This window comes from Zingiber officinale, chromosome 1B, assembly GCF_018446385.1.
Source record: "Zingiber officinale cultivar Zhangliang chromosome 1B, Zo_v1.1, whole genome shotgun sequence".
In the NCBI taxonomy this organism is placed as follows: Eukaryota; Viridiplantae; Streptophyta; class Magnoliopsida; order Zingiberales; family Zingiberaceae; genus Zingiber; species Zingiber officinale.
In genome coordinates, this window is record NC_055986.1 from 169,123,956 (window position 1) to 169,150,918 (window position 26,963).

The 26,963-nt window shown below is 33.7% G+C and overlaps 2 protein-coding genes, 1 long non-coding RNA gene and 2 other non-coding genes across 6 annotated transcripts; 1 reads left to right on the plus strand and 4 right to left on the minus strand.

The window, feature by feature from the left end:
* The first annotated feature begins 332 nt into the window (after nucleotides 1–332).
* On the plus strand, nucleotides 333–5,984 carry LOC121991294 (2-methoxy-6-polyprenyl-1,4-benzoquinol methylase, mitochondrial-like). The gene is made up of 9 exons (XM_042545310.1): nucleotides 333–486; nucleotides 638–819; nucleotides 3,283–3,409; nucleotides 3,502–3,563; nucleotides 3,995–4,150; nucleotides 4,239–4,383; nucleotides 4,649–4,720; nucleotides 4,894–5,002; nucleotides 5,622–5,984. The coding sequence occupies exons 2-9, from the start codon at nucleotides 723–725 to the stop codon at nucleotides 5,721–5,723; spliced, it is 870 nt and encodes a 289-aa protein (XP_042401244.1). The 5' UTR covers nucleotides 333–486; nucleotides 638–722; the 3' UTR covers nucleotides 5,724–5,984.
* A 930-nt stretch (nucleotides 5,985–6,914) lies between these two features.
* On the minus strand, nucleotides 6,915–9,796 carry LOC121991302. Its single transcript, XR_006114689.1, has 3 exons — nucleotides 9,667–9,796; nucleotides 7,314–8,801; nucleotides 6,915–7,218 (listed from the first exon to the last, which is right to left on the minus strand). It is a non-coding gene; the product is annotated as an uncharacterized LOC121991302 (long non-coding RNA).
* An 859-nt stretch (nucleotides 9,797–10,655) lies between these two features.
* On the minus strand, nucleotides 10,656–12,765 carry LOC122020284. 2 transcript variants are annotated; one of them, XM_042578260.1, is made up of 4 exons: nucleotides 12,558–12,765; nucleotides 11,793–11,971; nucleotides 11,191–11,254; nucleotides 10,656–11,104 (listed from the first exon to the last, which is right to left on the minus strand). In XM_042578260.1, exons 2-4 carry the CDS (start codon nucleotides 11,957–11,959, stop codon nucleotides 10,865–10,867), a joined length of 471 nt encoding a protein of 156 aa, XP_042434194.1. In that variant the 5' UTR covers nucleotides 11,960–11,971; nucleotides 12,558–12,765; the 3' UTR covers nucleotides 10,656–10,864. The 2 variants fall into 2 exon arrangements, with proteins under 2 accessions (XP_042434194.1, XP_042434121.1); XM_042578187.1 differs by having other exon boundaries at nucleotides 12,553–12,765.
* A 402-nt stretch (nucleotides 12,766–13,167) lies between these two features.
* TRNAL-AAG lies at nucleotides 13,168–13,248 on the minus strand. Its single transcript has one exon. It is a non-coding gene; the product is annotated as a tRNA-Leu (tRNA).
* A 9,232-nt stretch (nucleotides 13,249–22,480) lies between these two features.
* TRNAL-AAG lies at nucleotides 22,481–22,561 on the minus strand. Its single transcript has one exon. It is a non-coding gene; the product is annotated as a tRNA-Leu (tRNA).
* Nucleotides 22,562–26,963: the final 4,402 nt, after the last annotated feature.

Below are 26,963 nucleotides of genomic sequence, written 5' to 3' on the forward strand. Positions count from 1 at the left end.
AAATTCTAAATTAATACCTTCTCATATTTAAGAGAATTATAGGAGCATAATATAATATATATGTATATTAATTTAATTATATATTGGTAAATAAATTTGTAGTTATTTCATCACATAGCATATTAATCATTAAGACAAACTAATTTATACCATTCACATATTTGAGAATTGAAATAATTATAATCATTTGTATTGATTTTCAATTATTTTAAAAAACAACTTAATTTAATTATAAATTAATTTACAGTTATTCTAGGGTATAATGTGAAAATTATGGAAGTGAAATTTAAATTAACTTGAAATCTAAAATTGTAAATCAATAATAAATCTGTGAATTATTATTGGGTGCCTTTTTTTTTAAAACATTCTACTCGTTCCTTTACCTAGGGCCATGCTGTAATCGCGTCTGCCAGATCACTGTCGCGCCGCCGCCGCCGACGACGACGATAGGATACTGTATCGAGGAAGTTTGCGCCCACAGCCCAGGTGGAGCTGTCTTTCTTGTTTTCGTTTTCTTCTTCCAGTATTTTTCTTCTCGGTCATTTGATGCGCCTTCTCCTGATTCTCCTTCTGTTAAAAGCTCTGCTTTCTCTCCATGTTCCTTGAATCACTGAAAAGACTACTTCTTTCTTTACAGATCTACTATTTTTGGAGAGAACAATTGTCTCATTGTTTTCTTGCTTCATCATTTGAAAAGGGATAATAGATTGGCAAATCATATCATGGCATTGCAAAGGACCATCAGAAAACTAATCAACAGTCAAAATTACCTCCTTCCTCGAGGGGCTGCATTTCTCCATTCACATGCAACCAGCTTTGGTATCAACCAAACATACTTTTACTATGCTTCTCTATTTCCACGCCTAATTTCAATTTATTTGCTTAAATTTTATGTTCAATTCTGCACTTCCAATGAATACGAAATATAAAATTTTACAAAGATATCTTGGTATTTTTTTTATTTGTTATTGTTTTGAGACACATCTTTCTTAATCTTTACAGTAGGATCTTTTCCTTAGGTATTGTCTGACAGGATTGTGGCTAAGTTAATGTGTGACCATACAGTTCTGAACCTCAAACTTTGCATGGCTATAGGATCTTCACTCATGTTGTACATTAAAAGAGATTAATTTGAGAATAATGTCTATGGAAAATGATGGTTTGTTGTTAGTGTAACTACCAAGTCTAAAACTATGGATACTTGTCATCCAATTGCTGAATGCTTGATGTGCTAAGAGGTAAGGGTTCAGTATTTTCTTGTGTTCATTAAAAATTCTCTCCACTCATCTTTGTTGAGGACGTTAAGGTTATGGTGAATAGGTGGCCTCTTTGTGATTAACTCAAAATTTTAGTAAAAAGTACAAATTTTTAGTATGGAAATGACTTAGCCAATGTTTCTAATAAAAACAATAACGAAGGTTCTCATTACCGAAGAGCCAAATCTGTAAGAGCTAACTAAATACTGGTCCAAAGCATTGGAAAGATTTTTGAAGCAAATTTATCTAATTTATCAATTAGAACTAGCATGACGATTCAGAAGAGATTTCTATACAACACCTTTATGGTCAATTCTGGGACACTAACAATTTAAAAAGGCACTTATCTTGATTGTGCTCCCACACATGCTTTCTGAGGCTGATGAATTTTACAATGTCCATTGTGATACATTGCTGGATAGACTTGTGAAATTTTCTTTTGAGATTGCTCTCCTTCCATGGTAATTAAAAAGTAAGTTGGAATTATGAAACACTTCAATTATTCTGTTCTTATTTACTTCTTGCTGATCTGCACTCTTTTGATGCTTGGTGTGATACAGATATACAGTAAATCAATGAGATGTGTCACTTTGTTTTACATGCTATAAATTTAAAAAAAAAAGATCAAGTCTTCGAAGATTTTAACAAATTATAGCCTTGGTCAATTAGAACTTGTTGACCTTCTGAAAACATATTCAGTATGCTGCCTAGTTTAGAAGAATGGTACAAGAAACTGTAGGATCTGTATTATCAATCCAACTATCTGAACCTTATATTGCCGTTTGGTATAACTTATATAATACAGTCAAACTTATAATGCTGTGTGGGCAAATTTATGTCAACCACTTTGGCACTACTAGTTGTTCATAGTTAATTGTTTATTAAGTTTATTTTCATTTTTTATTTATCCTACCTGGTATTGTACTAGCCGATTTTGTATCTCGTGGTTCTGAATGAGCTTTAGTCTTGAAAGAAATTGAGATGATTTCATCAACTTCTTCCACCTCTATGTTTCTCTGTTTTAGATGAATCAATATTACCGTCTTAAACTATCTCATGCTTTAAAAGAATCCAAATGGCCTCTAATATCATCAATCTATGTGCTTATTCTTATGCATTCCCTATTGGCTAAGCCTGAGGCATCAAAGATTATCGAGAAGTATGCACATTTATTTAGGGAGATGAGTTGATTCTATCCTCTATTCCACTTGTCTTCATGACGGCTTAAACATTGTGGCAAAAGGTGAAGCTGTCACCTTAGCAGCCCCTTTAGGGTGACCCGACACACTCTGGAAGGGGGTAAATCACGGGGAGTATTTTGCCTTAACGCAACTGCCCTTTGCACGAGAGAGGCCAGGCCATGACTGCTTAAACATGATCTGCTGTAATGTTGATCAGTTGAGACATCAATGTTTTCATGACATGTAATGAAGCATGTGCATATTGGCAGCAATTATTGCCTCGTCCATATTCTGATGTTAGTACTGTTATGTCATACCTGCAAAAGAAATGCATCACCATCTTATCAAAATAACACAATCAAGTTCATGTGATATTTAAGGTGGCATTCTATTTTCAATTATAGGAAACAAACTGAAAGAAATGCATCTTAGTACTGATATCTACATTGATGGTAGTAAGCATTTTTCCATCATTTGCTTCATTTTTCAGACTTAAAGGCATTAAAGCTTCCTCCAATATCCACCTCTTCATGTATAGGATTTGTTTGAGATTTTAGCTTCACCAAGTCTGAATTCATCCAACTTGCAAGAATTTATTCTTTCAAGATGGAAGAAATAAATAAATAGTTCGTGCATCCTCTTTGTTTCTTGGAAGCTCAAAAATTACCAAGGCACATGCCCATGGAAACAGGAAGAAATCATTTCAGAAGTAGCATATTTCAAAGATACATAATTTTGTAATTTTCCCACTTATCATATTAGTCAATGCAAATAACTCTTTTTTTTTATGAACCTGACCTTATGAATTTTTTTTTCTTTTGTTAATAATGTGGTATCTAATGCAGGATTTACAGAAGTCAACGAAGAAGAAAAAAGAAAATTGGTTGGCAATGTCTTTAGTAGTGTGGCTTCTAATTATGATCTGATGAATGATTTGATGAGTGTGGGATTGCACAGATTGTGGAAAGATAAGTTGGGGTCTTTGGACAACTTTTCATTTGATTTATGATCCTGCAATTAGATTCTTCTTAACTGAGCAATGCATTCTTTTGAGGAAAATTAAGATTGATTTCAAAGTTGGGTCCTTTTCCTGGGATGAAGCATCTTGATGTAGCTGGTGGCACAGGTAATTGCTGATGTTACCAACATAAATGCATTCAACTAGAGCAGAGAGTAAGGAACTATTCTTTATCACTAACAAACACTACCACCATGAGCTCCTGAGCCTTTCCCACCACTGAGGCAATGACAGTACTAAAGCAAAGATTGTTCTTGAATAATGACTGTAATTTTTTATATAGATTTATATAATATATATTGTATTTTACATTACTGGCATTTGTCTTCATTTTAGAGTATGAACACCTCCTTAAGTAGGAGTCCTTTTTTTCTTTTTCTTTTCTTCAGTTATTTCACATTGTCATTTCTTCATCCTAACTAATGTATGTTGATCTACGAACTGTATATCTCAACTCTTCTTTAGTTGGCATGAAGAATTGTAGGCCATAGTATGCGTATTGGTCCTTACGCTTAGTATGCTTATTGCTTCTTACGCAGGGGATATAGCTTTCCGCGTGTTGGAAAGCATTAGAGGTGTCAGTCATAAAGCCATGCATGACAGTTTTGCTGAAACAGAAGGGCAAACACAAATCTTTATATGTGACATTAACCCAAATATGTTGAATATTGGCAAGAAGCGTGCTACTGAGAGAGGTATGTATACCATGTCTTTGGAGCTTGTTTTATAAACTGCTTTGTTACTGTCTCTTTTTTTTACCACATACTTATTTCAATTATGTAGGATATACAAAAAACAGCTATCTGCATTGGGTGGAAGGAGACGCAGAAGCATTGAGTTTTGAGGATGGGTCAATGGATGGTTACACAATCGGGTTTGGTATTAGAAATGTAACACACATTGAGAAAGCTCTGGCAGAAGCCTATAGGTGCGTTTTTGAAGCTACATATAGTGCGCAATATAAGCATTTCTTTTAAAGCATTCAAGTTTTTGGTGGAGAGAAATGGATTTCTTCTGTAGTTCTTAAAAGTCAGTATTTAGTTTTTTTGGTGAAATAAAAAAAAAGTCAGTATTTAGTTGAATGATGAAATGATCGCTTACATGAAAAAATTGTATCTATGATGATATTCAAAATGGACTGTTTGCTTGCGGTAGAAGTATTTTCCTGATAACATTTTTTCTATGCTCTCAAGGGTACTGAAACAAGGAGGCAGGTTCTTATGCCTGGAATTAAGCCATGTTGAGTTGCCCATCTTCAAAGAGCTGTAAGTAAAAACTGTTGAATTACTTTTATCAAATTTCCCCACAAGTTGTAGATTTCCTTTGAAATGCAATCTACTTTTGTGCATCAAGTTAATGACTACCAAAATGTATGTTGTCTTCTTTGTTAAAGTGAAGATAAAACTATTTGCTTGACTCAAAGAAGCCCCTTTTGCAGATATGACTATTATTCTTTTTCGATAATTCCCACTATGGGAGAACTTGTAGCTGGTGACAAAGAGTCTTACCAGTACCTAGTTGAGAGCATCCGACAGTTTCCGAAACAGGTGATTTTTTTTTCCTTCATATTCACAAATGCCTTGTGTATTTGTTGTCTCACTTATACAACAAATCTCAGTATCCAGTTATATAGTGTTGCTTCAAAATCTTGGAACTATATTGAATTTGTGTTGAGAATGATTTTAGATCAGTTCTAGGCCACTCAATTATGTGATCAATCCTTATGAAAGCACTTCTTATTTGGTACAACATTTATTTTTGCCCCCTTGTCTGCTGAGCTCTTGAGGTCCATACTGGGCATACTGAAACTAGGTCTGCCATAGTGTTCTCTTGGTTTATCAAAATTAGGTGATGAATAATCTCACCATTTAAACGGCAATCAAAACTAACCTTCCGCCAGAACAGCTTGAAAAAGAGTTTGGCACGGCAAGTTTTAAGTTCAACTTCAGGCATTGCATGATTAAGGTCATCAAATTTAATCTACTGCACATGAAAATTGTGTGAAATCCCCATGATGCAATAGGCTATCCTATTGTCGAGTGTGTGCTAGGTAACACTAAAATAAACATAGATGTGTTTTGAGGAAAAGAAGAGTTCAAAATCAAAATGAATAATCAAACTTGTCTTGTTTGATGGATGATATTCACCAAAGTCCTGTTCGTGCAGGATGTATTTGCTCAGATGATCGTCGATGCCGGCTTCCAGGCAGTGGAGTATGAGAATCTAGTTGGTGGTGTGGTGGCCATTCACTCTGGTTTGAAGTTGTAAACCACAGAGCGGACAACAATTAGCGCTTGTTAAGACCAACATTTTAGTAAGATTTACTGAACCAGTTAAAAACAAGTAAACCAGCAAATAATAACATGTTCTTCAATATTTGCTTTGTTAAAAACATTCTTCTACTTGGATTGAACTTGCTAGTTATTTTTCTCGACTAATCTTTCAGAATTTTGTCTGGCATCAATCAAATTGTGACATTCCTATGAGAAGACAATTTTTTTTTATATAATGTTTTGGTGTTATATGATATGTTGGTGACCAGGGTGTTATGGTGTTATATTTGTTACTCTGTGAACACTTAAAATATACAGGTAAATAAAGTGGCCGAAAATGTTTTTAATTATTTTTTTTCCTTAATTCATTTTGTGAAAAGCGAGAGAAGAAGACGCTCTGACGAGCGCACCGTTCATCAAGAGCTCAAACTCAATTTATTTGTTTATTTTTCAAAATGTTCTTGAATATCTATATGTTTTTAACAAATAAAATTTTAAAATCTGAATTTCTATTTGTAATGGAAATACTTAAGGATTTTTTTTAATATCCTTATTGATTTTGTTTCGTTATTTTTAAGAAACCTTGAATTGAGAAATTTTCATCCGACCGTTATTTATTTTTAAAATAATATCTTCATAGTTTTATAACAGAATATCTTTCAGAACAAATGAAAATATTGATAACATTTTAGCAATTTGACAGGAAAAAATAAAAGGAAAAAAGAAGTTTCGAAACCTAAAGAATAAGAATAAGGTTTAGATCTTCTGTTTCGAAATCATATATCTCAAAGATGTTGTACAAAAATATCATCATCGTATGATCAACAAGAAGACACAAACAAAAAATCTAAACTAAATAATAAATAATTTGTACACAGTTTGATAAAAAAATATACTATATTTTAATTTAAATATATTAAATTTAGAAACAATTATACCAAACAAATACTTACTGAAAATAAAATTTAAATTGTAATTCGAGATTTTTTTTACAATTTACCTATATTAAACTAACGTTTTATATACTAAAACATCTTAATTTTTAAAATAAAATTTATTTAACTTTAAAAAATCTCTAAATCTTAAATTTAAGAAAACCCAACCCTAAACCAACTCAAAAACTCCAATCCAAACTTGATTTTTTTCAAATCAGACCTACTGCTCAATTTATTTTTGACATCCTTAATTCTGGAGAACATACAGTTTGACATTAATATTGTATCAAATTTCTGCAACTTTATTGTGTTATAATTCATACAATTTAAACAACATACTCAAATTCTCTGAACAAAACGCTTTAATCTTACGAACAGTTATCCCTCGATTATTGAAGAAAGAAATAGTCGAAGCTGCCTTGAAACATCAAAAGGTTTCTTTCAGATCTCAAAAGAGCTACGTTCTGGAGCACTTCAGGATGCAGAATTTAGAAGATAAGTGCCCAATCCCCTTTGTATTTTGATTCCATAGCTATTTCTTGCAGGGTTCTTGAGCTTTCAGAAAAATTTCATGCAATGGGTAAACAAATTTTAGTACATAAATCTAAGACAATAATAGTTCAGAAGACTGGGTTGTGGAAATTTCCTACTTTTTTACATGAGATTATTTTCAGGATTCGAACCCGTGACCTTCTGGTCGCATGACAACAACTTTACCGTTGCACCAAAGCTCTCCTTTTAAAAAAAATAACCCTGTGCACGAAACTCCCTCCATGCAAAATCCCAAGGAAGGATCCATTTGTACGCAGCCTTATCCTGTTTTTTATAAGAGACTATTTTCATAATTCGAACCCGTGACCTTTTTGTCACATGACAATAATTTTATCATTGTGCCAAGGCTCCACATGCAAAAAAAAAAAAAATACTAGTCACTAGCCGGAGATAACAAGCAACAAATACCAAGACACGAAATAATACATGCTGTCAGATTGTGGAAGACAGAAAAAAATTGTTGTGACCAAATTCGGTATATTAGTAATCATCAATATATGATACTAGAACTTGCATAAAATTATATGCCAAGCCATTGCCATTGAACAAGATCAATTGAAGTGGTATGATTAATACTGCTCAATAATATATGACTAGAAACTTGATACATACAAAATCCAAGAAATATAGGTTGTCCAGAGATATTTAAAAGAGGGAGATGAAAAATAAAAATGAATGCCATCTAGTGTACCCTCCATGAAATTGATTGCTTTCAAAGAGGGATAGCGAGAGGCAATGGTTTCTTTAGCTTATGCTATTGTTGTGTGCTGATGATCCTGTTTCAAATCAACACTTGACCGTCCATAAGCACATTCCTTTTTAATTATCCAACAAAATTAAGAACCATTAGAAACTTTTTTTGCATAAAAAACACGACCAAGAGATATGATAAGTGACACTAGGAGGAAAAAGAAGAAAAAAATTGCAGGGATCAAAATCAACTTAGCAATGTTGCAAATAACCTATGGATATACGAGCTAAGCTTAGTCCATTTTAAATAACTACCACCAGTGCACTTTCAAAATTTATTGCTTTCTTGAAGGGCTAGCAAGTTGTTGTGGGGTTTATGAGTTAATGTGTGCCTATTTTGTATCAACATTTGATCATTCATGAGCAATTAAGCACACAACCATTTCCAAAAAAAAATTATTTGAAGTCCATCAAAAAATGCATAAATATTTAATATAAAGTAAACAAAATGAAATAAATTGTTCAAAACATATTAGTAAGGAAAATGGCAGGGATCAGAATTAACTTAGGTGCTCTTCCAAAAAGGCCTAGGATATGAACTATGATTAATTCATCTCACAGTTACTCATTAAAATGTAATCAATCTCCTAAGCACCACAACAAGATTTAAACCCACCCTATCTGTACAAAATCCAGGAAAAAGTCACAATGATAAGATAAAAGAACCAAGTAGCAAAAAAGTAACACTAAAATGAACACCACCAAGTGTATCTTCTTGAAATTGATTGCTTTCAAGGAGGGATTACAAGTGGCAGATGGTTTCTTTAGCTTATGATATTGTGTTGTGCTGATGTGTCTTTTTCAGATCAGCACTTGACCTTCCAATGAATAAGTATCTGGAGTATCCAAAAAACAAATACAAAGAACATTAACATGAACATAATGATTAAAAATGAAAAATATTAAATATGAACTATGAGTATCTTTGTGAGTAAAAAAAATGGGAGAGATAAAAATTAACTTAAGCAATATTTCCCAATGACCAGGATTTCGGGTGGACTCCCTTAGAAATTGATTTGTTTCAAAAAGGGTTTTTGAGTGGTAAATCATTTATTTAGTTAATGGTATTGTTACATTTTTTAAGTGCTTGTTTTAGACTTCCCAAAATCCATCAATTTTTTTTTAAAAAAATAAAAGGTTACATCAACATCTACCAAAAATTTAAAATAAAAAATAAAAAACTAAGCTTCTCCAATCAACCAGAACCAGCTTAATTCTACTCACATTACAAAATTAAAATTTAAAAAAAAAACAAGAGCCATAAACTGAAGTTAAAATGAATGCCACCAAGTGTAATCTCCTTGAAATTGATTGCTTTCAAGGAGGGATTGTGAGTGGCAATGGTTTCTTTTGCTTATGATTGTGTTATGTGCTGATGTGCAAGTTCGGATCAGCATCTGACCGTCCATAAGCGCATTGACATTTAACATTAACTCCTCAATTCAAATCCATTAAAGTAATTTTCCATAAAAGATCATAAACAAAAAATAAAATAAACCTCAAGTATCCTAGCATCAAAAAGAAAAAAAAAACTGCCTGGAATCAGATCAACCCATCAAGCTATATCTCTAGCAGAAGAATATACCGATCACACATCGAAATACTGTAAAATAATAATATCATAAAACCGCATCATGTCCTCCATGAAATACCCTCGAGACCAAGAAACAAGACGAGAATAACAGTAGAGAATAGCATTACCACCGTAATCTCAAAGCCGAAGATTTTTGCGGCCGCCGAAACTGCAGGTTGATTTCTGCTTTTGAGCGAAGTGTATGAAGGACGGAGCAATGACTATTTATAGGGAAGGCGAGAGGAAGGAGATGACGGCTAAATTAGGGCAACAGGAGAACGGACACAGCAGACGTATACAGTGTGGACGTAATCCAACGGTCAAGATGAGTCCTTGCGTCTCACTTTGCCCCCTAAAGTTTACATTATTTAAAATGATCTAAGTTTGACACCCACCAAACAATAACTAATCTTTTCAAAACTTTTACAATTTCATCCTTAATATTCACATAAGCATTACATTTGACCAAGAGAAATATTGACAAGTATATTTAAAATGGTTATACTTTAAAAATATTATCATTAGATATTTAAATTTAGGAGAAAAATAATATGAACAAATTGAACAGAATATACAACAACAACCAAAAATAAAATAATGGTCTAAATTTAGAATAAACTTTAAGGCAATCAATTCAGATGAAAAATACGTTTTACTTTAAATACAATAGATTAATAGTAAAGTTATTGAAAAGTTTGTTTTTATAATCAAATATAAGAATCACTATTATTCCATATAAAAAAAATCCACGAAATAAGGTCACGATGAAATAAATTTTTCCTATTTTATATATTTTTCTAAGTTCACCGTTTCAAAAGAAGATCTTGCAGCAAAAACCATCAAACTTCTCTCACAATCCTTGTACAGATTGGGACAGTTTCTAATTCAGAAGGAGACCCATGGCTAAAACTGTCACAAAGTCCTCTTTATTTATTGATTGACTTGCGATCATCCATGACATTTCCACAAAACCACATTGTGTAACCAATAGATTACGTGCAGATAGACATAAAGGAAATTTCACTTGTTCAGGTCGGCAAGCAAAGCAAATAATAACATGAATAAAGTCGTCATCAATCAATTTCAAACATGATACAACAAGCAGCTAGCTGCCCTCTGAATAAGAATAAGATTATATTATGGAAACATGCTTTTTACATATTTACATCATTCACAGACAATTGGAGAAGTTTCAGGTGGATCTATGTTTGAACTATAACCTTGGATCACACGCTCAATGTACGATAATTCTGAGGATATGAAGATGGGGGAGGGGAAAATTGTGTACACTGGTAGTAGGAAAGCTACGGTGAGGGCTAACTAAGATCATGACAGAGCGGGAACCACAAGACCAGAAACAGAACTAGTGCCTGGTTTTTTGTCAAACGAGGAACTGCATGATTGGGGGCTTTGTTCTACTCTAGCTTGAGTCCTTGATTCATGGATTGTTGTTGGACTAAATCCAATGTTTTCTTTAGTAAAGAAAGCATCCCACACTATAGGATTAGTGGTTCTTAGAGGCGGCGAGCCGCAGAAAAAATCAGTTTGATTGTCTCCAGTTTCATCCTGAATAAATCAATCAATTTTGTTATGAGTAACAGCAGTTGGAAGAATGCATTGGGAAGAGAAAGAAAGGGAGGTAGATAGCATACCTTATCAAAAAATGTATCGAAGAAATCAAGGTTGTTATGGTCTCCTTGCTGAACAGGTAAAACACTGTGAAAGGCAGAATAATTATAAGCCATAGTTTCCATGTAAATTAAATAAGAACTACAAACATAACATTCAATGTAGTTACATATATTGTGCAAAAAAAAAAGAGTATAGATCACCTACCATTACAACAAAGAAGTGGTTATACGCAGTGGTTATACGCATTAGTAGAAAGGATTCCCATGATAGTTAATGCTTGATAGTCTAATATCGTTTGATGCTCTAGAGATGTGCAGTCATCTGTCAGATTTTGTGCTTAAATATTTGCTAATCTCATCCATTTATAAATGGAAGTCTCATCAAGAGACACTACTAACAAACACAGAATAGAACTAGTCTATCTTCACCTGCATAACCTATTATCAATGATACCACGACAAAGAAGCATGGCCATCGTAGGTAAAACTCGTCCTCAGTTCAAAGTTATGACAAGCATGAGAACCATCAAGAATGACAGAATTATAGAAATGATTATTGCTTAAGAAAATAATGAAAATGATCTTCATGCAAAAAATAACATATGCAGCAATCTTTAACTCACCACTTCGTCATGGAAGGCAAACTGCCTACACAATCTAACATGGTAGGTACTTTCACTGCTCGATGAGGTTGAGGATAGATAACTTCTACTCTTGGAACTCTTGCATCAGGCAAGAATTCAGTAAACAACTGCCCAATCCCAGAGAGTCTGAGTGGCTGACTCTCCATCTTGTTTGCCTCCTGCAAGACATACAAAATACATTTGATTAGCCTTTCAAGTAGCTGAGTTGGGAGAACAAAGCATGAAGTAACAAGTCAGATATCAAGATAATGAAAGCATATGGCAAGAGAACAACAGTGCTCAGCAAGATCTGTTCTTGAAACAATAGAATCAGCAATAATGTCATCTGAACATAAAGAAAATTTTCATTTTTTGTGAAAATGCATACAAATTTTGAAAAAAAATAGTGATTCCCCTGGTTTATGGTATCAGGGAACGACCCTCCACTGTAATCTGAACGAGTATTTACCACTGACTTGCTTATAAGGAGGTTGGATAATTATGACGACAATTGACAAGATGGGCGGAATAATTTCAACCGCAGTTTTCCAAACAGCAAGAAGACGGAGAATACACAAATTCTGGGAAAATATAAATATATTTTTTCAACCTGAGCACGAGGGAGATAAACACGAAGATCCCCATTGTGCGGTCCGAAAAAACAACACTAATTTTAAGAGATAAACAACAACGACGGCAACAACAACACGATGATATCAGGAAGAAGCGACAGTTAGCGGGGAAGGGGGTCAACTCTCACCTAACCTGGCGATTAACCGTCTCGATCTGTGACGAACTGGGCCAGATTCAGGCGGCGCGCGATCGTATTCTAGGTATTGGCCCCAGCAAAAGGACAAGGGACACGGGAGCGTCAGCGAACGGCAGAAGCGGCAGACACGGGGGGAGGAGAGAGGGATTTGCGGTGGCGGCGTCGCCCACGCTACCGCCTTCCTTCTCCTCAAGGCAGCGGGCACGGTCATCGCGTCCCTCTATTTATTGTTCAGCCGAGTTTTTTTTTTAAAAAAAATAAGTAATTGGTTATTTCAACTTCCAAACCGGACCGGCTCAACTGTGAATCTCCCTGCGGGTTTATCTGCTGACAGCTTCCAGGTGCACACAGCCACGGGTAGACCCTATCATAGTTCGAAACCGACCATTCGAAGTCGCCGGTTCGAGGACCAAACCGGGCCGGCTCAATTGTAAATCTTTCCACCGGTTTATGTGCTTCTAGGTATAGCACAGTGTCCATCGGTAGATCCGACCACTGTTTAAACCGGCCCGGCTCAAATATTCTCATTTTTAAATCACACTGGTATGTTTTTTATTATTAATATTTTAAATATCTAAAACAGAAAAAGTGATGAGTCAATATTATTGTTGAGAGTGGGATTTGAACCCACGCCCTTTCGGACCAGAACCTTAATCTGGCGCCTTAGACCAACTCGGCCATCTCAACTGATGAACAATGGTTTGAACATTTTATAAATGATATATTTAAAAACGAGAAAAATATATCAACCAACATTTAGATAGTTATTTTGTTAAAACTCTCCTTACAAATCTTCTAACTGAATACAAACCTATAATTTACAATAATTATATTAAAATATAAACTAAAAAAATATTAAATAATTTATTATCATATTGTAACACAAATTATTAGGCAAATCAACACCTAAAAAATAAATTTAATTATATGATATAGAAAAAATATATAATAAGTTTTGAAAAATCATTTTCATTTCTCTCTCGCTTAAATTGGATCTGGACCATTTCGATAGATTCGCTTTTTGGCTCAACTGAAATTGTTAGTGTCATTAGTGGCGCACAGTATCCCTACATCATAACATTGACGGGCGTGTTCACCTCCGGTTATCGAGCCCTAACTACTATTCAGAAAACGGCACGAAAATTCATTCATTCACAATCTTCCAAAATATTTTTTTTTAGAATTTAGAATTATAGCGGTTAGAAGTTATAACTAAAGCACAGTTTAATTTTAGGATAATACTAAATAGCTACAATCTGATCAATTAAAATATATTTTATAAATCATTATTAAAGATATTTTAATAATATCATCTCTATATATTAATTGCATGCATATAGTGGTAGAGCAGGACTTATACTCTATCCAGGCTAAAACATTTTAACGAAAAATAAAATTTTATATATGCATTAGACATGAACAAATAATTATTAGAAACTAATATGCCGTAAAAAATTTTATAGTTAATGCATTTTGGGAAGGAAATTTGATTTCATCACTAAATTTAGCTGTGAAATTTAATATTCGTTGCTTAGCGATGAAACTTAATATCCGTCATTAATTTTCTTAATATTTTTTAAAAAACAAATATTAAGAAAAACATGTAATATTTTCTCACAAAAATGTTTTAGAAACTAATTTTTACAAGACCAATAGGACAACTATAACTTGTTTCTATTACTTTAACCAAAATCGATACAAATACTCATTGTCTCATTCATCAACTAGATAGAAAAATGATAGATACTAAAAATATATCATAATGTAAATTATTAAAAGATTTATAGAAGTCACATCAAATAAGTAGAATCATAAAACTTATGGACCAGACAAAGCACATCAAATAAGTAAGTAAAATTCTGAGTTGAAACCACATCAAATTATAGACAAAAGGTAACTATAAAAGCAAGTTGGTAACTCTGGAGTTAATCCTTGGGTCATTGCGGTAATGATACTATAAGCTACATCAACAGTGATGACCTCCAAGTATTTGTAGGCTACATCAATGGTGATAACCTCGAAGTATTTGTAGGTTGAATCCTGCAAAACACGAGAGGGTATAAAATGTAATGGTATATAGTTCAATAACATAAAAAGGAAAACTAATCTCACCTCATTAATTCAAAATATTAGGAGTGTAGGAAACACAAACAAATAAAAAGTTTTGAAAGGTTGAGTGGCCAATGAAATATATAGCAGGTAATGGGATAAACAACCAACTACTTGAATTGTGCTCCAATTGCAGTTTCCAATTGAAGAACTTTCACACCATTAACTTCTTAAATAAAAATAGAAAAAAATAATTAGCACAGATAACTCACAAAGTACAAAAATTATTTTATGATCCATATATACATACACATTATCGAAGTTATGCTCTACGATTCTTCAAAGTATAATATTCATCGATGATAGAATCTGAATCAATACTGAAGGCGTTGGAATTTCATTCTGTTTAAATTTCTTTGTACAAAAATTGTACAAGTACAGAACTTTTCCTAGCAACCTGCATGTTCGATCAAACATGTATTTGATCAATCAAGCAAGTTCTTAATGGATCAAAGCACACCTTGATCGAAGTACAAGATCGCGGGCCTCTTGTGTTGGTATTCAAAATCGATACAAAAAAAAACTAAACTAATTACACAGCGGAATTAAAGAACTAGTTGTACCTTTCCTTTGTAGCTAAAGACCTCTTGATCTTCTGCTGTATTCCTCTCCTCTTCTTGGACGTCGTGTGGGCGATGATCTACCAAGACAAAAACCACCCTTCTTCTCTTCTTTGTTCCAAACCGCCGACCACCAAAAGGAGGCTCTAGGATGGGCGCCCTCTCCTCTTCTTCCTCTCCTCCAAGTTGTCGGCCCTAAGGTGGAGTTGGAAGAGATTTATGTCGCTGGTCCTAAGGTGGAGAAGGAGAACCTTGTGTCACTGACCTTAAGGTGGAAAAGGAGAACCTTGTGCCGCTGGCCTTAAGCAAGAGAGAAGGAGAGCCTTGTGTCACTGGCCCTAAGCAAGAGAGTTGTGGAAAACTTATGTTTAGGGGGCGTCACCTCCCCTTCTTATAACCCTTGCCGTCGGTTACAAAGAAAGAAAAATAGCATAATTCTGTTTAGAAAAATTCTCCCTTTCTATAACCGAATTCTGTTGGGTGGATGCGAGGCTTTATATAGAGGCTACAACAAGGACCTAGAGGAGAAATTGGTTTAGGCCTTTTGATGGGCTTGGGCTTCCTGTGTTCGGCCCGAACACCTAACTCAAGTTCATCAATAATAACTCATACCACTAAAGGGTTATTATTGAACTACCGAACTAATCCTATATTACAATATGAACTCTTTCTTCTCATGAGTGTGTATCTCCCTGTGTTTAAGATATCGTATGTTTGTTAATTAAATGAGTTACTGACAACTCAATTAATTAACATATGATTCTAAGAGTAGTACCACTCAACTTTATTATCATGCCGGACTAAGTCCACCTGCAGGGTTTACATGATAATCCTTATAAGCTCCTCAAGGGGATAACATCACCCTAAATAATTAGGACACAGATTCCTTCTATAATCAACAACACACCATATAAACAGTATTATTTCTTAACTCATCGGGCCTATTGATTTAACGAATAAATCTCACCCATTGATAAGTTAAAGAAATAAATACTAAGTATACGTGCTTGTTATTATATAGGGATTAAGAGGGCGTACAGCCATAATAACAGAGGGTATGTTCTTTTATGTAGTCAATACAAATCAAACAACCTCAAACGGTCCTGCTCAATACACACATAGTGTACTAGTGTAATTTTATAGTCAAGACAGACTAATACCAAATTACACTACAACTGTTCCAATGGTTTGTCTCAATCCATCTTGGTTGTGAGCTACTATTTATAATTTATAAGGAACTGATAACATGATTTTCTGTGTGGCACCACACATCATGTTATCTACAATATAAATTAAATGGATAACTGCATTGACATATATATAAATATAAAATGTAAACATTTGACCAAAGTGATTCTCATTTTAAAATATTTCAAAACAGATGTTCATACAAAAGTTAGACTTATAGTATACATCCCAACAAATACTTGAAGCAAACTCTCTTTCAATGTAGATAATCATAGAATCTATTAGAAAATCCTCTCCCATTATATTACAAAGAACTGTTTTAACATGCTTTATAACTGAAAATGCACGCTTTGTAGTTGCCGTAGAAATGGGCAAAGTTAAAATTAGACGAATCAACTTGTCGATCAAATTATAGTACTATAATTTTTTTGTTTCAAATAACCCTTGACACAATTCTGAGATAGTGGACATTTTTGAAAATTTTCATGGCAAACCACATCGAGCTCATAATGTTGTAGCTGACACCTCAAATTATGCATTTCCTGTTCAGTGAAGTCTTTAGGATAATACTTCTCAGCGAGAGTACAAATCTTATCAATGTTGAACCAATTAAAATTATCTTTTGGATCCAAAGCAAAACTAAGCATAAAAAGTTCTACTGTCACATCACTGAATCTAGAGTTTAACTCTTCCAATTGAAAATCTATTGCAATATTAAATATATCATAATGAAAGTGATGCTCAACTGTAATGGCATCCTTTTGCTGGCATGAACGACTAGAATGCTTATAACGAGCACTCATATCCGGTATATCAACATCCAATCTTGTGCAAAATGATTTGACATATGAAAGAAGAATATCAAAATCATCATTTCTCAATGTTAGAAGAAGTGTTTTAGTTGTAGAGACCAAATCCATTGCATTTACGATATCAAGAGATTTTTGTTGCAAGACACGATAAAGTAAATCTATGATCGCCACAATTTTATGCATCAAATGCAAAATAAAATTAAAATCAAAAGATTTCATCACTATTAAGGAACCACCAGCTTCCCCACGCATCGAAGTAGAGGAACTATCAGTGATAATATTTTCAAGCACATTAATAGTTGCATTATACTTATCTATTAAGTCGCAAATAGAATCAAAATGGGAGTTCCAACGAGTAGTTTCTACTCGATGCAAAGTACCAATCTGATTAGCTCCTCGTCCAATCTCGCGTTCACCAGCAACAACAGAACATGCAATTTCATTAACTTGAGCATATTGTAACTCGGCATTGCATTTGGACGAAGATGTAACACGATTAACAATAGTCGTCATATTTGAAAAGAAAAGCCATATAGAGATCTCATTTTCAGCAGTTGCAACTAACGCTAGCTGGAGTCGATGGGTAAAACAATGTACATAATATGCATAGGGGTAATCTTTAAGAAATAAAGCTTGAAATCCATTAAAAACATCACACATGTTGCTAGCACCATCATACCCTTAACCCTGCATATTGTGTATTTCTATATTATATTTGGTGAGGACATCTAGGCCTGTTCAACCGGTCGGTTAACCGGTTTATCGGTTCCGGTTAATTCCGATTTACCATGATTTATTTAAAACCAATTAACCGACCGGTATCTTACCGGTTCTACTGGTTCTGGTTGAACCGGTTCCGGTCGGTTAACCGGTTCCAACCGAGAACCGGTAAAATCATGCATCAAAATTCTTCCTCACCTTTCACCCAAATTGGTGGAGCACCTGTTGCATTTGCGACCAGAAAAAGACATCGCAATATCTTCACAGTTTCTGCAAAGTTATCCATCAAAATACTCAACACAAACTTTGTTGGATATATAAGAAAATACAAGTTTCTGAGATAGATGTTGAGGAAGATTGTATGTTTGTGACATGTATTTGGTGACATATTGTGTCTGTTTGATGGATTTAGGCATGTGATTTGTGTAAAGATCAAGGTACTTCTTGTGGAAGAAGGAAGCCTTGGAGAGCACCATGCTGTAAGTGCCCGTCCACCACACCAACCACCACCCTCCATACTTGTAACACTCTCTGTTGTTGTCTCTCTGCACAAGGGAAATTGAGGATGAGTTGCACGAACCAAATCTGTCAGACGGCAAATAAAGAAGGGGATCAGATGGAGAAGCGGTACCGTTTGGACTTGGGTAAGTTACTTAGTAAAGTGGGTTATTGGGCCTTTTTTTACAAATTAATTAATTAAAGGCCCAATTAAAAATTTCCTAAAGAAAACCGGTCGGCTCCCAATTTTACCGGTTTACCGGTTAAACCGGTAAAAAAAATCCAAAACCGGGAACCAACCGGTTAACCGGTTAACCGGTAAACCGGAACCGGTAAGCTACCGGTTCCAGTCCGATTTTCGATTTGTCGATTTTTTTGCACAGCCCTAAGGACATCACATATTTCTTTCTTAAGTGTTGCAGTTGTGGTGTCATGAACATGCACAATTTGAAAAAAATGCTCCCATAAAAAAACCATGAGCATCAACAAATATAAAAATTATAGTCATCTGTTCTTTGTTAGATATATCCTTCGCTTCATCCACCTTCATCACAAATTTTGTTTCTAACTCTATTACTAATAATATGCAAGATTCCTTTTTTAACTTCTGGTGAGGTATATTTTGCATTTCCCGGTGCTTTATCTAAGATTACATCGCCAATACTAGCGTTCCATTTTCCCAAAAGTTTTAGCATCTCAATGAAATTACCACAATTTTGGGAAGCTGAAGATTCATCAAGACCTCTCAATCTACATGCTTGTAAACTAAGCCAACGGACGCTCTCAATTGTTGTCGCAAGTCTTAAACGATTCTTTTGAATCTGTTCAGAAAATTCTTGATTCATAACTTTATCTATATGCCGAGTTACATTCATCACATCAGCAACAGATTTTGCAGATTTATTATGCACTGAGTTATAACTTCCCATATGAGACAAAAAGGCACACTTGCCTCCATCATTAACATGTTTTCAACTTTTAAACCCTTCATTTGTAAATACAGATTGTTGTACTTCACTTAATTCAAAAAGATAGCATGAAAAATAAAAAACTGCATTCTTTAAAGGAGAGTACTCTAACTATGAAATTTTTTTAAACCATGTATATTGAAATCGACGATGTTGCTTTCCTTATTAAGACAGTGGGTACTCCTACAATTTGGGTTGATATAGCCCCATTTTGATATACGCTTGTCTAATTTCGTCACAATGATTAACAGGATGTCTTCACATGGAAATACGCAATCCAGGATCTCGTTCAAGTGAAGTTTCATCAAACTTAATTCTTTGAGATTTAGAAGAAGGTTCGAACTCTTCATTAGAAATTGATATATTAGTCTTGGTCCTCTCGGAGGATGAAGAATTATCAATTATTGGCTTAAAGAATGATAGAATATAAATATTATTTCCCCCTTTTCTCTCTTGATTTGACATTAAAATAACCTAGGACAAACATATTTTGACATGATAAAATCTTATAAATTTTAAATAATGATTTCTAATACAATTTCTAATATAAATCTCACTTTCTCTTACATAGATTCAATATCAAATGTAATGACTAAAAATTCAACATTATTTAAAGTAAAAAACACTTAAGAAATCAACTAGTTTAAATTCTATATAAGAAAAAGATTAATAAAAAGAAGTAGAAATATGTTACCCCTAAGCGTGACCGCATATTAAAAATTAAAATTTGGCCGTATATCTAGTAAAAAAAATTTAATTAATTTCAACATTGTATTAAAAACTTTGATTAAGCATTTAATCATGCATAATTATGCATTTCATTACTATTATTTTTTGCCATTGTAGATAGTAAATAATTAATAGAATAAAAATTAAAAAGTGAAAATAAGCAAACAAATAAAATCAAACAGTGTTACATTTGTTGTAACATTTCAAACTAGTTGTTTGATTCGCTTAAACATTTAACTGTGATGGATTTAGGAATGCATTTTAATCTTACAATTAGGTTATTGATTAGGCATGCATTTCAATTAGCTATGATAAAAAAAAAATCTTGGGATCAACTATCAAAGTAAAATAAGAGATATTTTAATTGAAGATTAAAATAGAGATAATAGTTATTTATACTTACAGAAGTTGTAGAGCAGTAATAATCGTGAAGCAATAGCGGAAGAGAAAAGGAGGGATAAGGATCAGTGGAGCAATTGCAATGTCGTATTTGTGTAGCAATCTAGAGAGAGAAAGCAACAAGAATCACGAAGCAAACTAACAATCATCGAAGAGGAATAGAGGGATAAGTGAAACTCAAAAGAAATCGGAGTCATGGAATAGCAATCGTGAGAATCGTAAGAGCAATGAGTCGACGACAAGAAAGACACGAGGAGAAAAAAGAAATAGATGAAGAGTAGAGGAAAGAGCATCCACATCAGTTTCCCTATCAACATCTCTAAAATTTAAAGTAAATCATCAACTTTATTAAATTTAGAGAATCTCTTTTCAATGCATGGTAGCATTTTCATTCCCTAAATTTAGGGAGTTACTGTTCATAAAATATAAATTTAGGAAACTAGTAAGGTATTTAATACAAGGGATTTTTTTTAGGTAAAATGTAAAATTTAAGGTAAAATGTATATTTAGAGTATTTGATGTGACATTAATTACAATTTTTTTTTTTTAAGTTTTCTTTCAAATTTATTTAAAAAATAAAATGCCATATTAAAATAAATTGGGTGGACAAAATAAGATTTGCAATCTTATTTTGTCCGCCATCTACAACAGGACAAGAGAAATAGGATAGAAATTAAACACGGCATGAGCTATGGGTTAAAATTGGGCAGGGATTACTGGGCTTAAAAATTCACTGATATACAAAATATGAGAAAACTTACCTTATATATATAGTTAGGTAATAAATTGGGGCTCATGAAGAGATGTAAATGAACCAAACGGTTCGCGAGTTATTCGAAGTTCGATTCGGTAAAAAGCTCATTCGAGTTCGTTCGTTTATCTTATCGAGCCGAGCTCGACAGTTTTATCGAGCCGAGCTCGACAGTTTTATCGAGCCGAGCTCGAGTTTAAGGATATTCGGCTCGTGAGCTCGTGAATATGTTCGTTTATAGGCTCGCGAGCCAAAAAAAACGAGCCTTAAACGAGCCAAAAAACGAACTCTAAAACGAGGAAAAAAAATGAATTCTAAAACGAGCCTTAAAATGAGACAAAAACGAGCTCTAAACAAGCCCGAAAACGAGCCCAAGCTCGCTTAACGAGTTAGACTCGTTAACTTTGATAATCAAGCTAATAACGAGCGGAGCTCGAACTGTTCGCGAGCCTAATAATTCTAAAACGAGCCGAGCTCGAACCTTGTGATAAAAGCTCAATTCAAGCTCGAGCCCGAATATAACTTAAACGAGTCGAGCTCGAGCCTAATACTATTCGGCTCGGTTCGACTCGTTTATATCCCTATCTTTAGGCCTAGGCATCTTATTATGTGTCTCCGCCCTTACATGTATTATAATTCAATTCTGACCGATCAAATTCTAATTAAATAAATTTATCATTAATTTTATCAAGAAATATATTTATTTTTAGTTTCTTTTCTATAATAAACATCATCCAATAAGAGCTCTTTAAACTCCCATTTGATGCCTCTAAAGTAAATTGTTGAAAGAATTTTATTTTATTTTATTTTATTTTATTTTTTGATAGTAATGAAATTTTTTATTTTTAATATGACATTATAAAATAAAAAAAGTTTTATGGGAATTACGCACAGCCCATCGGTAGATCCGACCACTGTTTTCTGTTTACAACCGGTCCGGCTCAATTATTCTCATTTTTAAATCGCACTGATATAGACAAAGGTTACAAACTTGAAAATAAATTATTTATTCTTTTATATATATATATATATATATATAATTTATTAATTATGTCATAATCCACAAAGCGGCCCTATTGTAATTGGTTATTGAGATAGTAACCAACCGTTGCCAAGCATGAGTTTTTTATTATTAATATTTTAAATTTCTAAAACAGAAAAAAAAAAAGATTGAGTCAATATTATTGTTGAGAGTGGGATTTGAACCCACGCCCTTTCGGACCAGAACCTTAATCTGGCGCCTTAGACCAACTCGGCCATCTCAACTGATGAACGATGATTTGAACATTTTATAAATAGATATATTCAAAAAGGAGAAAAATATATCAACCAACAATTAGATAGTTATTTTGTTAAAACTCTCCTTACAAATCTTCTAACTGAATACAAACCTATAATTTACAATAATTATATTAAAATATAAACTAAAAAAATATTAAATAATTTATTATCATATTGTAACACAAATTATTAGGCAAATCCACTCCTAAAAAATAAATTTAATTATATGATATAGAAAATATATAATAAGTTTTGAAAAATCATTTTCATTTCTCTCACTTAAATTGGATCTGGATCATTTCGAAAGATTCACTTATTGGCTCAACTGAAATTATCAGAGCATCCTTAATTTTTCTATCACTATATTTAAAATTTAAAATAAATAATTCTTTTTATTAAATTTAGATAATCATTTTTCACTACACACTATATTAACTATCATAAAATTTCTATCACTTTTAATTTTTTTATTATTTTTTTCTTTTTCTTAATTATTATATTTATAGAATGAGTGGAAAGAGTGATTGGAAAAGTGAGTGGAATGAGAGAAATTTAAAAAAATATATTATTTTATTTTTAGGATAGAGGTTTTATTTCTTAAATTTAAAGAATCATTATTTATCATATGTAAATTTAGGAAATTAATAGAATATGTGATGTAAATTTTTTTTTAATTATTTTATCTAAATTTTAAGATAAAATTTTTACATAGAATAATTCAATTGACGTGGTTACTCTCAATATCATTAGTGGCGCACAACATTTCAATAATCATAAAACTAGTGGATGTGTTCACATTTGGTTATCGAGTCGTAACTATTATTCAGAAAACGGCATGAAAATTTCATGCACAATCTTCTAAAATATTCTTTTTCTAGAATTTAGAATTATAGCGATTAGAAGTTATAACTAAAGCACAGTTTAATTTTATTGAGAAATCTATTTGTTTTTATTTTCTTTTCTATAATAAACATCATTCAATACGAACTATTTAAACTTTCATTTGTCACAATGAAATTTGGGGTTCGAATATGCCTCCTTTATATATTAGTCATTATTCCAAAGGTTAATAGTCACTCATAATTTACCTCCTCCATATTAACCCTGAGATAAATTGACAAGGACACTAAGAATAAATATATTTACTTTTTTGTCATAATCTTTAAGCTCCCATTTGGATGCCCTCAAATTAAATTGTTGAAAGAATTTTATTTTATTTTTGATAGTACTGGGATAGATGAAAATTTTTATTTTTAATATGCCATTATAAAATAAAAAAACTTTTATGGGAATTACGCACAACTTTTTATTTTTGTTAACTCCTACTACTAAATATGTCCTAAATCAGTTCTGAATTACGTACAATTAACGAAAGCTTAGTCTCACCGGTTGGCCACCTACGTTCAACTCTCAACAACCTCTCAACCAATGAAAACTATAAGTTGGTTGATTAAACTTTATAAACGTTTTTTCGTTTTCTCTTTTTCAAACTTTGCGTGATCCAATCCTACTAAATCAAATAATATAATATCAAGATTTATATCCGGTCCTATATTCGATAATTATTATGTATCAGATATCCGACGGGATTATTAGTTATTTGGATATCCAATCTTATATCTCATGAAACATAAAATATAAATATAAAATAACAAAAATAAAATAAAAAGTTTAAAATGATAATAGACATTATTCATTACATGTTGTAGTAGCTAATCGCTAGTAGCTGCTACAACGGTAACAGCTTCTCGGCAGTAACTATTACAACATGTAACAACTTCTCGACAGTAGTTGCTACAAGTAGAGGTGATCGCTGGTCGAGTTGGTTCGGTTATTGGGATAAAAAATTATTCAGCCCTACTAGATCGGATAATGTAATATCAGGATCCTACATCCAACTCTATATTCGACAGATTTTTTTTTTCGGTTCGATTCGATCGGTATAAGCGGGTTGATCGGTTTGACGGGTTGACTGCTCACCCCTACTTCGCATCTCCTTTCTTCCTCCTCTGTCTCCCCTTTCCCTTTCCGTCTCCCTGTTCTGACCCCATGGGTCATCAAATTGGTAACTAGTGATTCGTTTGTCATTTGAAAACTCAGGTGCGGGGTTATCAGGACGTAAACCCTTAATCCTGTGCATCTCACTCCACCCACTATTTGCCCACTTGGGGCTTCCATGAGTGCGGCGGGGACGAGTGATTTCACCTTTTGCCACCTTTCCGTCTGCCTGTTCTGATCGAGCTGGAATTATGTTCGGTTTTTTCTTACTTGGCTTTTCTTTATTCTTGATAAACAGATTCAATCATTTGATGAAAGTGCAGAATCATTGAGGGAGAGATGTCTAAAGTTTTATAAAGGATGTCGAAAATATACGTATGTGCAAATGTAGCTCTTTGTTATTGTTTGTTATCACTACCTGTTGAATGCCTACACAAGAAAGTAAACTTGTGATTCCCTTATCATGCTTGCTATATATAGGAACCTCATTGTAAATACCTGGTAGTTGAAGGTGTAAATTTACAATAATGGATACAAGTATATGGTGATAATATTATCTTCACTGGTGATGCTTTTATTAGAATCACATGAATGAAAGTGTACCTTCACTAACTTTTTTTATATTCTTTATTAAAAGTTAATCTTTTTATTTTTTCATCATAGGTATTAGATATCGGATGTGCTTCTCATATTTATACTAATGTACAGGCGTTGAGAAATAGCAGGGCATTGACGAAGGACGAGGTGGACCTACGAGTAGGCAATGTAGCACGGGTTACTACTGTTGCTGTAGGGACTTATTTTCCATCTCTGTCCTCTGGACTTGTACTAGAATTAGATGAATGTTGTTATGTGTCTGCTCTTACTAAGAACATAATTTTAGTTTCTTGTTTGGACAAGAAAAGCTTTTCGTTTATCATAAAGAACAAATATTGTTCCGTCTATTTAAACGATATGTTCTATTGTAGTGCACCTCTGATAAACGGACTCTATATTCTAGACTTAGAGAACCTCATCTATAACATAAGTACCAAACGGTTCAAATCAAATGAAATGAACCAAACCTATCTCTGGCATTGTCGCTTAGGTCAGATAAATGACAAACGCTTATCCCAGCTCCATAAAGATGGTTTGCTGGACTCATTTGATTTTGAATCATATGAGACATGCGAGTCATGCCTACTAGGCAAAATGACCAAGACTCCCTTTAGTGGACACAGTGAAAGAGCGACTGACTTGTTAGTACTTATACATAGTGATGTATGTGGTCCTTTCAATGTCGTTGCCAGAGGTGGTTATAGGTACTTCATTACATTTACTGATGACTTCAGTAGATATGGTTATGTGTATTTGATAACACATAAGTCGGAATTCTTTGAAAAGTTCAAAGCATTCAAGAATGAAGTACAAAATCAGCTAGACAAAAGTATTAAGATACTTCGATCATATCGAGGTGGAGAATACCTTAACCATGAGTTTCGTGACTATCTAGCTGAGTGTGGGATTTTATCCCAACTCACTCCTCTTGGAACACCACAGTGGAATGATGTATCCGAAAGGAGGAATCATAGCTTATTAGATATGGTGCGATCTATGATGAGTCACACAGATCTTCCTATATCTCTTTGGGGCTATGCTCCAGACACAGCAGCCTTCATACTTAACCGTGTTCCATCCAAGGTTGTGATAAAGACACCATATAGGATATGGATTGGGAGAGATGTTCAGGTGTCTTTTATGAGGATTTGGGGTTGTGAGGCTTACGTTTGACGTCAAGTCAGTACAAACTGGGACCCAAATCTGATAAGTGTTATTTCATAGGATATCCCAAGGAAACGAAGGGATATTACTTCTACATTCCCAGTCAACACAAAGTAGTTGTGACTAAGACTGGGGTATTTCTAGAAAGAAACTTTGTTTCTAGAAAAACTACTGGGAGTACGTTCAATTTTGAAGAAGTTCAAGATATGGACCATAGCACTGAAGCCTTGATGGAAGTTGAGCTGGAGCCACAAAGAGTTGTGGATTATGAGATTGTTCCACAATGAGTTGAGGAACAACAACCAGTTCAAGTAGACCTACCTCTTCGCAGGTCTGATAGAGTACGTCGTCAGCCTGAGAGGACCAGGATGACATTATGCTCGTTGAGAATAAGTCTACCTCCTATCAAGAAGCTGTGATGAGACCAGATTCTGAGAAATGGCTAGAGGCCATGAGATCCGAGATGGAATCCATGTACACCAACCAAGTATGGACTTTGGTTGATCCACCTGAAGGCGTCAAGCCCATTGGGTGCAAGTGGGGCTTTAAGAGAAAGACTGACATGGATGGATTTATCTATAAGGGTCGTTTGGTAGCTAAAAGTTTCAAACAAAATTCATGGTATTGA